Here is a 14,094-nt window from a genome sequence, read left to right on the forward strand (position 1 = left end):
TACCCGCCGCACGCGGCTGCACCAGGCCGGAATCGAACGATCCAGGTCCAGGTCCAGGTCCCCGCGCCAAATACAAACCAAACTCCCTAAAAACCCCCGCCGCGGCTCGGACGCCAGCCGCTCCAGCAGCCGAAGTTCGAAAAACGGAGCCCGCCTGGGATAAGTCGCCCCCAGGCCGCCAAGGCCGCGCATAGACCGCCGGCGATCCGCATCTCTGCCGCCGCCGTTCACGGGTTCCCCGTTGAAGAGGAATATAACCAACGATCCGACCTGATGATCCTGCCTGCCGAACTGACAGTGGGGGGCCAAAACCTCCCAACCTATGCCCTCACCGATTGCGGTGCGGAAGGAAAATGCTTCCTCGACCAAGGATGGGCCGAAGAACGCCAACTACAAATGTATCCGCTGCGAAACCCATTCGACATCGAAGTATTCGACGGAAGGACCGCCGAAAGTGGGAAGTGCACCCATTATGTCCGAGGACAATTGAGAATCAAGGACCACATCCAGAAAAACGCGCTGTTTTTCGTTACACAGCTAGCCCATTACCCCATTGTGTTAGGAATGCCTTGGCTAAAGCAGCACGACCCAACGATTGGATTCGCGTCACACGTTATTACGTTTGACAGCGACTATTGCCGCCGACACTGCAATATGCCCGACAAACCGGAGAAGGTTAAAGCTTTACACGCCGTACCAAAAAAAAGCCGCCCCCAGTACCAGGCTGACCGACCGCCGTCCCTCCGCGAAATGGATATCGCCCCTATCTCCCTGCAAGCCGCGAGCATGTACGCCCGCCGCCGATCCTGCCGACTGTACGCCGTAACCTTGAAACAGATTGATGAGGTCCTAGCCGCCGACCCCCAAAATAGGAACGGGCCGACCCTGCCCGAAACAATCCGGGAATTCGCGGACGTATTTTCCCCGCAAGAAGCCGAGAAGCTGCCCCCACACCGACCGTCCGACCACCATATCCCGCTTATAGAAGGAAAAACGCCGCCGTTCGGCCCCCTGTACGCCATGTCCCGCGAAGAGCTGATAGCCCTTAAGGAATGGCTGACCGCAGAGTTGAAAAAAGGGTTTATCAGACCCAGTTCGTCATCCGTCGCCTCGCCCGTTTTGTTCGTGAAGAAGCAGGGAGGAGGGTTGAGGTTTTGCGTGGATTACCGCGCGCTGAATAACATTACCGTAAAAGACCGTTACCCGCTGCCGCTAGTCCGAGAGACCCTGAACAACCTGGCCGGCATGAAATTCTTCTCGAAAATCGATATCGTTTCCGCTTTTAACAATATTCGGATTAAAAAGGGGGAAGAATACCTGACGGCATTCCGCACGAGATTCGGCTTATACGAGAGCCTAGTCATGCCTTTCGGGCTAACGGGAGCCCCCGCGACGTTCCAGAGATATATAAACGACTCCCTGCGCGAATACTTAGACGTATTTTGTACAGCCTACCTGGACGACATTTTGATTTATAGCCGCACCCGAACAGAACACGAAGAACATTTGAAACTCGTACTGGAAGCCCTGAGGAAAGCCGGGCTATACGCCAACGCCGCGAAGTGCGAATTCTTCGTGACGGAAACCAAGTTCCTGGGCCTGCTGGTCGGCGTCGAAGGCGTAAAAATGGACCCTGAAAAAATCACCGCTGTCCTGGACTGGCAAACACCCAAAAAGCTTACTGACGTACAAGCATTTTTGGGGTTTGGCAACTTTTACCGGCGCTTTATCCGAGATTTCTCAAAGATCGTAGCCCCTTTGACGAGATTGACCAAGAAAGACGTCGCATTCGAATGGAATAGCGCCTGCGAAACCGCCTTCCGACTGCTGAAGAGAAAGTTTACCGAAGCCCCCGTACTGGCGCACTTCGATTGGGAAAAGGATGTGATCCTGGAGACCGACGCTTCCGATTATGTTTCTGCGGGAATATTATCACAATACGGCGACGACGGAATACTCCGCCCCGTCGCGTTCTTTTCGAAAAAACACACAGCTACCGAATGCAATTACGAGATTTACGACAAAGAATTGCTAGCCATTATCCGCTGTTTTGAAGAATGGCGCCCGGAACTCGAAGGGACGTCGTCCCCGGTCCAAGTAATTACGGACCACCGCAACCTGGAATATTTCACGACGACGAAAATGCTCAACCGCCGACAAGCCCGATGGGCCGAATTCCTGTCAAGATTTAATTTCCGTATCACCTACCGACCCGGGAAACAAGGAGCGAAGCCCGACGCACTAACCAGGAGGTCAGAGGATATGCCTGAGGAGGGGGATGAACGACTTAAGCACCAAACACAAGTCGTACTGAAAGAACACAATTTACCTGCCCGCCCCACCCGGTTACAACCCATAATCCGCCAAAACAAACCCCTATTGCCAAGACACCTGATAGAGCTACTAGACGCCGGATACGAATCCGACCCGATAACGCAATCTGCCCTAGAAGCGTTGAGGACAGGCGCCGACCGCCACCCCAAGCTGCAATTGGCCGAATGCGAAGAACGATCCGGCTATTTGTATTACCGCAATAGACTGTACGTACCCGATTCGAATAATCTGAAAGCCGAGATCCTGCGCCGCTGCCACGACTCCCCCGTCGCCGGTCACCCCGGCAAAGCAAAAACCTACGACCTGCTGTCCCGAGAATATTACTGGCCCGGAATGCTACATTACGTATCATTATGGGTAAAGAAATGCCAGACCTGCCGCCGAATCAACCCGTCCCGCGAAGGCCACCAGGGCCTCCTGCGACCCCTGCCCACTCCTGAACGCTCATGGCAACACCTGTCGATGGATTTTATCACACATTTGCCGCAAAGCAACGGCCACGACGCCATCCTAGTGGTCGTAGACCGCCTGACTAAGATGAGACACTTCGTCCCTTGTAAAGGGACCTGCAATGCCGAGGACACCGCCAACCTGTACCTACACCACGTATGGAAACTACACGGGTTGCCCCTGACGATAGTTTCGGATAGAGGCACCCAATTCGTGTCGAAGTTTTGGAAACACCTGACAACCCGTTTGAAAATCGACAGCCTGCTATCCACTGCTCACCACCCCGAGACTGACGGACAGACCGAGCGTTTTAACGCGTCCCTGGAACAATATTTGAGAGCTTATGTGGCCTACCTGCAAGATGATTGGGAAAGTTGGCTTCCCCTCGCCGAATTCACAGCCAACTCCCACAAGTCCGAGACCACCGGAACCTCACCGTTTTACGCGACTTACGGATTCCATCCCCGCATGGGATTCGAGCCGGTACCCCTGAACCAGCCTTTGCCCGCCCAGCGGGATGCCGAAAAGCTAGCCGCCCGAATGGAAGCCATTCTGGAACAAGCCCGCGCCGAAATGACCGCCGCCCAAGCCCGTTACGAAGAACAGGCGAACCGACACCGTACCCCGGCCCGCCGGCTTACCGTCGGCCAATATGTATGGTTAGACGCACGGAACATCCAGACCGCCCGCCCGCAGAAGAAACTGGATTGGAAGAACTTGGGACCCTTCCGAATTTCTGAAGTGATTAGCCCGTACGCCTACCGTTTGGACCTGCCGTCGTCTATGAGAGTACACCCTGTTTTCAATATAAACCGACTAAAACCTGCTGACGTTGAGCCCCTGCCGGGCCAACAACCTGCACCGCCACCCCATTTGGAAGTGGAAGGTGAGAGAGAATACGAAGTCGAAGAGATCCTCGACTCCTTTTGGGAAACCCGCGGCCGAGGAGGCCGCCGGCTGAAATATATCGTCCGTTGGGCTGGATATAGCGAACCCACGACTGAACCTGCCGATTACCTGGAAAACGCTGCTCAATTGGTAAAGAATTTCCACCGTCGATACCCCCATAAGCCCGGGCCCCGGCCGTGACGGAGCTCGGCCTGGAAGGGGGGAATACTGTCACAGACCTGAAGGACAGCCACTGGGCTGTCGCTTAGTCATGACCCCTGTCACGTGAAGGCGCGAGGGCCGAGCGCCTCGCGCGCGTATATCTACGCGAAATCTCTGCAGTCTCCGATATGTAGCTCCTCGAGCTACGTCTTCGTCAACAACCACCTGCTACCCTGTACCTGGAAGACTAGATAGCCAATATACTCTGTCCTGTTACCTGATCGCCCGCACCTACCTGTCCGCCCTGCCTGCCCGTGACAGTATCGAATTTATATTTAAAATAACAATCCGGGAAATTGTACTAATTGGTCGTTTCGATATAAATCGATATGTTTTTTTTTATATATATAAAAATTATTTTCCTTTGCTATATTATATTGGTTTGGGGGTATGGTTTTTTTTTCGCTGGATTTTTTTCCTAAATCTTCGTTTAATTTTTGCATTGCGGATTAATTCGTTATTTTAATGCGATGGGTTTGTTCCAAAAGTTTTTCCTCCAATTTTCCTAAAACGTTTAAATTTGTTAATTCGGGTAATTGGGTCTTTTGCCGGTATAAATTCGTTGGTTGCTTTATTTTTAAAAATACCCGGTCTCCTATTATTAAAATTCGGGTACCTTGGGGTTTTTGTGGGTATTATTTTGCGTCGGTTTTAACGCTATTATAAATTATGCAATTGTTATCGTAATAGGTGGTCTAATTTATTATATTATATTGGTCGGGTTATATTTATTGGTGGCTGGTGGCGTTAAATCCTCGTAGTTTTTTAATTTTACCCCTAAAATCTAAAATAAAACCGGGGGTATTATCCTGATTTTTAGGGCAATTTCTGGCGATATACCCTGTTTTATCGCATTTAAAACATTTGCCGCTTTTGGGGTCTTTACGGGGTTTTTTATATTATATAATATTAAAGTCCATAGGTTTATTGTAAATATTATAGGTTATATTATAAATCTGGGGTGCCGTATAACGGGGTTGTTGCCATCCGCCGTTATTTTTATAATATATTGGTTAAAAATGTTAGTATTTGCGTCCTATATTGGTTTGTCGAATTAAGGTAACAAATATTCGCTGTCCGCCTTATTTTTCCTGTCGGCGTTCGTAAATCCGGTTATTAAATTTAATGGCAAATTCGACGTATTCGAGGAAATCCTCGGGTCGGTCGAATTTGGATATTTCGTTTTTTATTTCGGACTTTAGTTTTTAATAAAATTGGAAAATTTTAATTTTTTCGGTTATATCCAACCTTATTGCCAATTTCCTAAATTCGGTTATATAAATAAAAGTTAATTTGGTTTGTCGCAAATTGGCCAAATTTCGTTCGGTTTATCGTTTTTCGTCGGGTTCCTGGAATAAGGAACGAAAAGTGCGTTTATACCCTGCGAAAATTAAAAAAATGTCGGTAATTTTTTGGCGTCGTTTTTCGGGGGGTATATTAAGCCATTTTTGCAATAAAAATTCGAACCAAAATAAAGCTTTTTTTCGGAGGAAAATGGCTGCGTATACCATTTCTTTTATTTCGTTGCGGAAAATTTCCAAATAAAATATTTGGTAAATATGTACCTGTACGAGGTACCCTTTAAATTGTCCAGGTATATTATCGAACGTAATTGGGGGGTTAAATTTGAATTTTTCGCGCCTATTAAAAAAGGTTAAAATAACGTTAATATTGGCTCGAAAAGCCTGGAATTCCTTTTGGAATTGGGTTGCGCGGAACGTTTATTTATGGAATTCCTGGTTAATTTAAACAACCTATTTGCGGAACTGGTTTTCCTTATTTTTATTATCGCTATTGTTTTTGGACCGAACAGGGGCTTTTTGGGCCGCCTTGCTGGTCGCAATAAAGGTATTCGGGGTATTATTTTTGGAAATTTGGGAAAATATATTGTCGGTAATATTGCTCGGTATATTTTAAAACAAAATATTAAATAAAAATAATCAAAATATTACGATTAAAATATCGGGTAACCTGTTTTTATAATAAAATATAATGGGTTAAAATAATTAAACGTTTGGTTGGGTAATTGGGGTTTTTAATAATTGGGGGTAAAATTTAATTGCTGCTAAACAATCCTAAAATCGAATTTATTTATATAATAATAAACGTGCTTTATATAAATTATGTTCCAAATGTAATTATTTTTATATAAACAATTATAATTATTTTGGGGTAATTACGGCTGTGCTGATTATTTTTTTGGCAATGATCGTGGTTATTCCTATTTTGGTAATCGGGTTAGGGTTTCTTATCTTATCACCACGTGACCTCGTGCTCCCTTTTTCTGTCTTTGGTTCGTGTTTCTTGGTTAGTTCTGGCTTGGGTTCCCGACACCTCTCTCATTCTTGCCCAATCGTGTCGGTACCAATCCTGGTCGTAACAGGAGGGTGGCGAACTGCATTTTGATTGAGTTGTTTTGTGAAAGATGCACGTGGCACTTTTGGGCGAGTGAAGAAGTTGTAGAGGAGAGAAAAGATTTGTAGGAGAGAAAAGATCTGTAAAGGAGAGACACGATTGAATGAGTGTGAAGTGATTGAATGAGTGTGAAGTGATTGAATGAGTGTGAAGTGATTGAATGAGTGTGAAGTGATTGAATGAGTGTGAAGTGATTGCTGATGATGGATGGGAATAATAATGTTCGATTATAGTTGGGAAGCACCTTCTTTTATACACAGTTCCTATGTTACACGGCTTCTCAACACCAGATGACGCAGTAAGTACCTGGTAGTACCCTTCCGTGTATGACACGGTCGATTATGGAACTCTTTGCATTCGCGATCGCCTCGAGGCGCACCTCGTAGCCGCCCGTGAGAGACCGACAAGGCCACCGCCGGATCTACCACATGGGTCTGCAGATCTTGGTCACGAATCATATGCGCATTATTGTTTGGCAAGATCGTAAATTATAACAATGCGTGCCTAGCTACGGGAAGGAGATTTATATGGAGAACGTATATGGATAGCTAAAAGAAATGGGCAGGCACACGAAATAGCCTATTCCGTGATCTCAATGGTGTACATAGTAAATCGCCACTCGTCCAGGGGGAGCCCTCCACAGTGCATTGCGCTGTTGGCAGTGTTGGCTAATGTCTATCAGGAAGGCCGGACATGAATTGGAATCCTCCAGCATTTGCAAGAAAGTGTGGTGCGATCAAGGTACACCCGGGATCACCGACTATTCCAATTGAGCTTTGGTCATTTGTTGTGACTGGCACCTACCCAGGTAGTACTAGACTAGAACTAGAACTGGTACCTAGGTAGGGGGATAAAAGGTAATGCATATAGGCGCCATCCCTGCAAGATCTAAATAAGCATGACTACGATGCTACATGCCTTCGCCCACCTTAAGTCAGCTATGATTGTCGGAACATACCCACAAGACGATCATAGTCTATGCATACAGTCAGTCAAGCTTGAATACATCAATGCCATATTTTGCGCCTTTTTCTTTCCCGTACTCCACTTGCCGTTCTATTACATAACGGTCTCTCCGTTAGTGCTGAATCCGAAAAAAGAATATACCCACCGCTGACTACAAAGGGAAACATTTACAAGTGGACTGGAATGCTGTGGATGTGGAGGCTGCAAGAGAAGATGTGCCCACCAAGGGTGACTGGCTCGGTGGCATATGGACGCAGTTTGAGCAAATGAAGATCAAGCATGATAAAAAGCATGAGAAAAAGCATGAAGGGCTTGGGTTAAATTGGAAGCGGGCCCGCCGGCCAGCGGGTCAAGTAAATTTCTCCCATCTTTAGCTTCATGTGTTGTTTACGGAATCTTTATTGACGAGTGCTAGCAAATGACTAATAGGCATCAACGATTGATTGTTTACCTACCAAGCTACCGACCTACCTATTCATGCACCAAAGGCATCCACTATGTGGTACTATTGTGTTTCGATTACGGTATGCAGTGCAGAAACTGCTGCGTGGATTCAAGTGGCACATGACGGTGTGAACGATCCAATTCTGGCTAAACGCCATATTGCATGGTCTGTACTAGATGTGGCGGCCGAGTTTCAACTTTCTGTGCAACCAGTGCTTCAACAATGACATACGCTCCGCTCATATTGTGGTGGTGCATCTTGCACGCAGCTTGCCAATTTCACATGGCGCTATAAAAAGCTATTATTGCCCAGATGCGGATCAGATGCAGATGCAGATGCAGATGCAGATGCAGATGCAGTCGAGGTGTATCATATCATCCCCGTGGTGCCACGCACTATCGAAAGAGTCACCTTTCACCATGTATGATGTGACTCAATCTGCAGTCATATAACCTCATTAACGCACGCTAGTGGTACTTCAAGCTTTGAAAAGTATATGGTGGCGTTGGATTTGATTCTCGTGGTGAGCAACCAAGACCACAAAGGTTCTCGAGAGTGGCGAATGAGGAAAAAGCATATGTATCATGGTTTCCCTCCCAGCCACGCTTTTTACTACTGCTGCAAGAAACTTGTAGATTTCCGAGCCCATCATGCATTGGTCAATCTAGCCAGCCAAAAAATGTGACACGAAGAAGAGAATTTCCAGATATAAAAAGGGTTCTGATGCCCAGTCTTGATCCCAATCCCAAGAAAGCCAAGTCGTAATATCTCCAAAACATTTCAAACATCAAATTTTCGTTCGAGTCATCAAAGATGCGCTACACCACCTCGATCCCTCTGGCCCTGGCCGTCGGCGCCGCCAACGCGATGAACACCAAAGTGCCAACTGGTGCTCACTCGTCCGGCTTCCTCACCGTGACGACGGCCACCCTCGCCACCACCACCAGCACAACCCCTTACCAGATGCCCACCATCATCCCCTTCCCGGATGAAGAGCAGCCCTACCCGGACGACCCGTGGGGCACCACCTGGACCTGGATTGCAACCGCCAAGGTCCCCACCCCCACCGTCGAGCTCACCAAGACGTCGGGCGGCGTCCTGGAGGTGCCCCAGCCCACCGCGGTTACTCCCGTGCCGCTCAGCAACGAGAACGGCCCCATCATCGGCCCCTGGAAGATCCCCGCGGGCGGCCCGGCCATCAAGCTCGACGGCCTCCAAAACGACACGGACGCCAGGACCCCATTCAGCGACGCCCCCGGCCCCGTCATCCCGGACGAGGACGACTTTGAGATGCCAGAAGTCCCAGATGCCGACGACATTGTCGAGGATCTCATCCGCGAGGGCATGAGCCGGCAGGAGGCGGAGGCGATCAGAGCCCTCATGGGAGAGGGTTCCAAGGAGTCAAAGGCCGTCCAGGAGGACACCCGCAAGGTCGGCGATGCCATGAAGGCTCTAGCCAGGGATTTCCGCCGCTTGCGTCAAATGGCCAAGGCTCACTGAATGCAGGATAAAGGCGGGATTACGGAGCAATGTGCCAAAGAAGCAAATCTCGCATAAGGGGCCTGCACATGGAATGAGAGCCGAGGTTGTGTACAGAGCTGACATAGCCTGCTACTACAAAAGTTTTGAGTTTATAAGCTGTCCCAACTAAGAGGATAGTTATAACGGAGTATGATTGCCCAAGAAAAACAAAAAGAAACATTTTGAACTGTGCGTAGATGTGAGGAAGCAAGGTTGGAGCTAGTCCTTGTTCGGGGCTAGCCTCACCTGGATCGTGCGTAGAGAAGTTATCAAGTGAAGTGAGGCTTGATGGGAATGGTGGGTGTGTGCACTCGCCGCTCGCATGGCTCGGGGAACAAAAATGTTCTCTTCCGGTCAGGCTTGAACTGACAACCTCTCGATGTCGGGTCGGAAAACTAACAGTCGAACGCGCTAGCCAATTGCGCCACGGAAGATTGGCTTCAATCGATTTGAATCGCTTGATATCAAGGGTATGGTGCGCTAGAAGGCGAGATGATTCGTTTATATCACGTACTAGACCACGTTCAGCGTCAAGGTCACTGCCTGTATTGCAGGCTCAACTGAGGGCTTCAGCTGCCCGCCTGAGCCGGGATTATCATCTGCAAAATACTTTTTGTGGGGGAAGATGGCGATGGGATCCACCATCCAGGTAAACTCGGAAATGGGGAGATGTGGTGATATTTTTGGCTATACCCACCAGCTTGGACGCGGAGAATTTGATTATCAGAAAGGCCAGAAACTTTTTCTCGCGACTGCAGAGGCATAGATAAAGTTAAAACACGGGGCTATCCTCACGGGCCAATCGCTGTAGCAGCAGCCACTTTTGAAACCAACGCAATATAATGATTATAATTTGCGCCGACATCTCACTGCCCAGGTAAGGTAAGAGGCAAGCAAGCAACGAAAAGATGTTGCAATTTCTGCAAATTTCTGCGAGGCAGGAGCTTCGGTAATTACTATAGTAAAACTACAGAGCGGAGTCCTTTTCAGGATTACAGTATATAAATAGCTAGGTATGGAACTTTACGGCTATGTAATACGTTTATAGCATTAATACCTGACTCAAGGCAGTGGCGCCGATTAGGCGGACTTGTCTTGCTGAACATGGATCGGTGAAGCTTAGCCGCACACCTTGGGTATCTACGTCCAAGCAGACAGCTGAAGCGCCCCAAAGGGCAGCAGGGAATCCAACGACCGCCAGCCTGACCTGACACAGCACAACCTACGCCAGCACAGCTGACGACCGGAGGGCTCGTCGTTATCGGTCCGCCAAAGACCCCCGTACGCCCAACTCTCCCTCCCCCAGCCCACGTAGCATTTCCTCCACCGGTCCACCTAGCACCGCACCAACAACCCTCCTACCCCTGACAACATCCGACCGTCCAGACCCGGCAGCCACCTGCGCCAGGTGCACATAACCGTTGTTCAAATCCAAATCCCAGACGTACGCGGCCAGTTCTCGTCTGCGGCCTCGAGCATGGCGAGTGCGCAGTCCGACCCTGGCCGCCAGATGAACTCGTACGGCACGCGGATCACCTTGCCCGAGCCGGGAGTTTTGAGGCCAAAGTCGACGGTGGCGTTGCTGGCGGCGTACATGCAGTCGACCAGGAATATGCCACCGTCGAGGTTCACGGCGTCAGGGAGGTGGTGAGTATGCCCGCGGAATATGTGGCGTGGGAGGACGGAGAGGGTGGACCCGCTGCATATAAGCGCCTAGTATTTGGCTGTGATGGTGGTTGGGTTGTGTTGGTGGATGGCCGGGGTGCAGTTTGGCGAGGTTATGGCTACTGATGTGAGATGCACAAACATGGACGGTGGTTTGCGTCAAAGGCCTGCAGATATCAACATATTACAAGTCGGGGCGTTGGTCTTAGCGGCGGTCGCCTCACTTCTCTACAGATTCCTCATGGGAGATCAAAGTACGCTCTCGCAAGCACCGGAGAATTTGGCCCGGTGGACGCCTCCGAGTATCACAGCCCCTGAGTCACGCCAAGCATTAGGACTGCATAAACAAGCATATAAAGTTCGAAATAAGCAGGCTCACCTTGCGGTCGATCTACACCCCGAGGTTGATGCTAAACACCTTGCAGTGCTACCCCTGTTTGAATGTGCTTTCGAGGGCAGCCCTTGATGGTTTGTACCAATTGAAAACTGGTATCCCGGGCGATCAATGTAGCACAGATTAGGGAGGGTACTTGACAGTTTTTGACAGATTTCAAGCAGGTGCAGGGTAAATTCGAGTACCTCCCCATTCCTCCGTCAAAAATCATGGGCAAATGCAAACGGGGGTAGCACTGTAGGCTCGATGAACCTTTGGGTGGCCGGCGCACTGACAAAGGGATCCGATCGATGCTGCTCTCCGCCGCGCCAAAGTAAAGGTTCTGGAGAGTCGTGCCGGCTGCGAAAGAAGTTGGCGTCAGCTCCATACTCCATTGCTGCGAATCATCAACCCTCCAAAGGCCAAATTCACAGCCAAGAAAAACGCCATCCTCCACATGCGTCAACCTCACAAACCCCTTTGCGAACCCCACCGAAGACGTATCCAACAGCTGCCTGGCCGTCACGCTGCCCTGCATAGTATACCGCCGCGGCGCCTCACAGATCTCCATGTCGAGAGGGTGTTGCTGGTAGAAAAGATGCAGCTTGAGAGGGTTTATATAGTTGGTTGTTGCTTTGTTGTTTCGTTGGGCTTGGAGGCATACTATCCCGTTGCTTCTGCGGTTATCAAGCTCTAAATGGCGGAATCCTAAGCCAGCAACGTTGCAGTCCTGGTTTGTCAGTTCTGGCAATGTCTCTGGGGGCTGCAGGATCCGGAAAGATTTGAACAACTCTTTTCCCGGTTTCTTTCGCGGCATCAAATGCCGTATTTGATATTTTGCCGACCTCACCTATTGCATTATACAAGATTTGCGTGTTCATTTCAATTTCGAAAAGTCGTTCGTATTGTTCAAGCAGATTCAGAGGCTTTTGGTCAACTGCGCAATGAGTTCGTTACACCCCACGCCCATAGTCGGTCCCAGAGGGTTGCCGCCGCCGTGCTTGTACCATTTCTGCACGGTTGACAACTAGCCAGAAGCGAGCTCGCACCGTTTCCAAGACAGGCCATGATTTTATGCAATGCATCCTCTTCAAAATGCTTGGACCAAGACCTGTCAAAAGCTGGGCAGACCTTGCTGTTCAAGGTGTTGTAGAAACCTTTTTCCAGGGGAGCGCGACGGGTTTATAAGGGGAGGGGTGTGGTCCCTTGTTACGACCAGACAGTTGGGCCGGTACCAGGGAGGCCAGGCGGGGTCACACCCCTCCTAGCGACACTCGCCCAAAAAAATTACCGACCGACAGGACATCGATTACCTAAGGAAAAAGTCACGTAACGCCACGTAACCGCCAAAAAAATAATTTCAGTAATCTTTAAAAAATTACAACAAATTAGGCGAAACAATTTTTGTAATTTGTAATAAATTAAGGAGGATTATTTTTGGAATATAATCTATATAAGGCACGTTTATTACCGTATAAATAAATTCGATTTTAAAATTGTTTAACAACAATTAAATTTTAATTAACTTTAATATTTATTTAAAAACAATTATAATTTTACCCCCAATTATTAAAAACCCCAATTATCCAATTAATGTCACGGGCAGGCAGGGCGGACAGGTAGGTGCGGGCGATCAGGTAACAGGACAGAGTATATTGGCTATCTAGTCTTCCAGGTACGGGGTAGCAGGTGGTTGTTGACGAAGACGTAGCTCGAGGAGCTACATATCGGAGACTGCAGAGATTTCGCGTAGATATACGCGCGCGAGGCGCTCGGCCCTCGCGCCTTCACGTGACAGGGGTCATGACTAAGCGACAGCCCAGTGGCTGTCCTTCAGGTCTGTGACAGTATTCCCCCCTTCCAGGCCGAGCTCCGTCACGGCCGGGGCCCGGGCTTATGGGGGTATCGACGGTGGAAATTCTTTACCAATTGAGCAGCGTTTTCCAGGTAATCGGCAGGTTCAGTCGTGGGTTCGCTATATCCAGCCCAACGGACGATATATTTCAGCCGGCGGCCTCCTCGGCCGCGGGTTTCCCAAAAGGAGTCGAGGATCTCTTCGACTTCGTATTCTCTCTCACCTTCCACTTCCAAATGGGGTGGCGGTGCAGGTTGTTGGCCCGGCAGGGGCTCAACGTCAGCAGGTTTTAGTCGGTTTATATTGAAAACAGGGTGTACTCTCATAGACGACGGCAGGTCCAAACGGTAGGCGTACGGGCTAATCACTTCAGAAATTCGGAAGGGTCCCAAGTTCTTCCAATCCAGTTTCTTCTGCGGGCGGGCGGTCTGGATGTTCCGTGCGTCTAACCATACATATTGGCCGACGGTAAGCCGGCGGGCCGGGGTACGGTGTCGGTTCGCCTGTTCTTCGTAACGGGCTTGGGCGGCGGTCATTTCGGCGCGGGCTTGTTCCAGAATGGCTTCCATTCGGGCGGCTAGCTTTTCGGCATCCCGCTGGGCGGGCAAAGGCTGGTTCAGGGGTACCGGCTCGAATCCCATGCGGGGATGGAATCCGTAAGTCGCGTAAAACGGGGAGGTTCCGGTGGTCTCGGACTTGTGGGAGTTGGCTGTGAATTCGGCGAGGGGAAGCCAACTTTCCCAATCATCTTGCAGGTAGGCCACATAAGCTCTCAAATATTGTTCCAGGGACGCGTTAAAACGCTCGGTCTGTCCGTCAGTCTCGGGGTGGTGAGCAGTGGATAGCAGGCTGTCGATTTTCAAACGGGTTGTCAGGTGTTTCCAAAACTTCGACACGAATTGGGTGCCTCTATCCGAAACTATCGTCAGGGGCAACCCGTGTAGTTTCCATACGTGGTGT

General features: G+C 49.5%; 2 protein-coding genes and 1 non-coding gene across 3 annotated transcripts; 1 reads left to right on the top strand and 2 right to left on the bottom strand.

The window, feature by feature from the left end:
- Positions 1–8,344: 8,344 nt before the first annotated feature.
- Positions 8,345–9,433, top strand: MGG_02355 (uncharacterized protein). The gene has a single exon (XM_003709077.1). The coding sequence runs from the start codon at positions 8,534–8,536 to the stop codon at positions 9,218–9,220; it is 687 nt and encodes a 228-aa protein (XP_003709125.1). The 5' UTR covers positions 8,345–8,533; the 3' UTR covers positions 9,221–9,433.
- A 153-nt stretch (positions 9,434–9,586) lies between these two features.
- MGG_20059 lies at positions 9,587–9,675 on the bottom strand. The gene has a single exon. It is a non-coding gene; the product is annotated as a tRNA-Asn (tRNA).
- Positions 9,676–10,666: 991 nt separating this feature from the next.
- On the bottom strand, positions 10,667–12,171 carry MGG_02354 (uncharacterized protein; the record flags this gene model as incomplete). The annotated part of the gene is made up of 4 exons (XM_003709078.1): positions 12,130–12,171; positions 11,576–12,009; positions 11,131–11,220; positions 10,667–10,940 (listed from the first exon to the last, which is right to left on the bottom strand). Exons 2-4 carry the CDS (start codon positions 11,848–11,850, stop codon positions 10,667–10,669), a joined length of 639 nt encoding a protein of 212 aa, XP_003709126.1. The 5' UTR covers positions 11,851–12,009; positions 12,130–12,171.
- Positions 12,172–14,094: the final 1,923 nt, after the last annotated feature.

The sequence above is a fragment of the Pyricularia oryzae genome, chromosome 1 (genome assembly GCF_000002495.2).
Source record: "Pyricularia oryzae 70-15 chromosome 1, whole genome shotgun sequence".
NCBI lineage: Eukaryota > Fungi > Ascomycota > Sordariomycetes > Magnaporthales > Pyriculariaceae > Pyricularia > Pyricularia oryzae.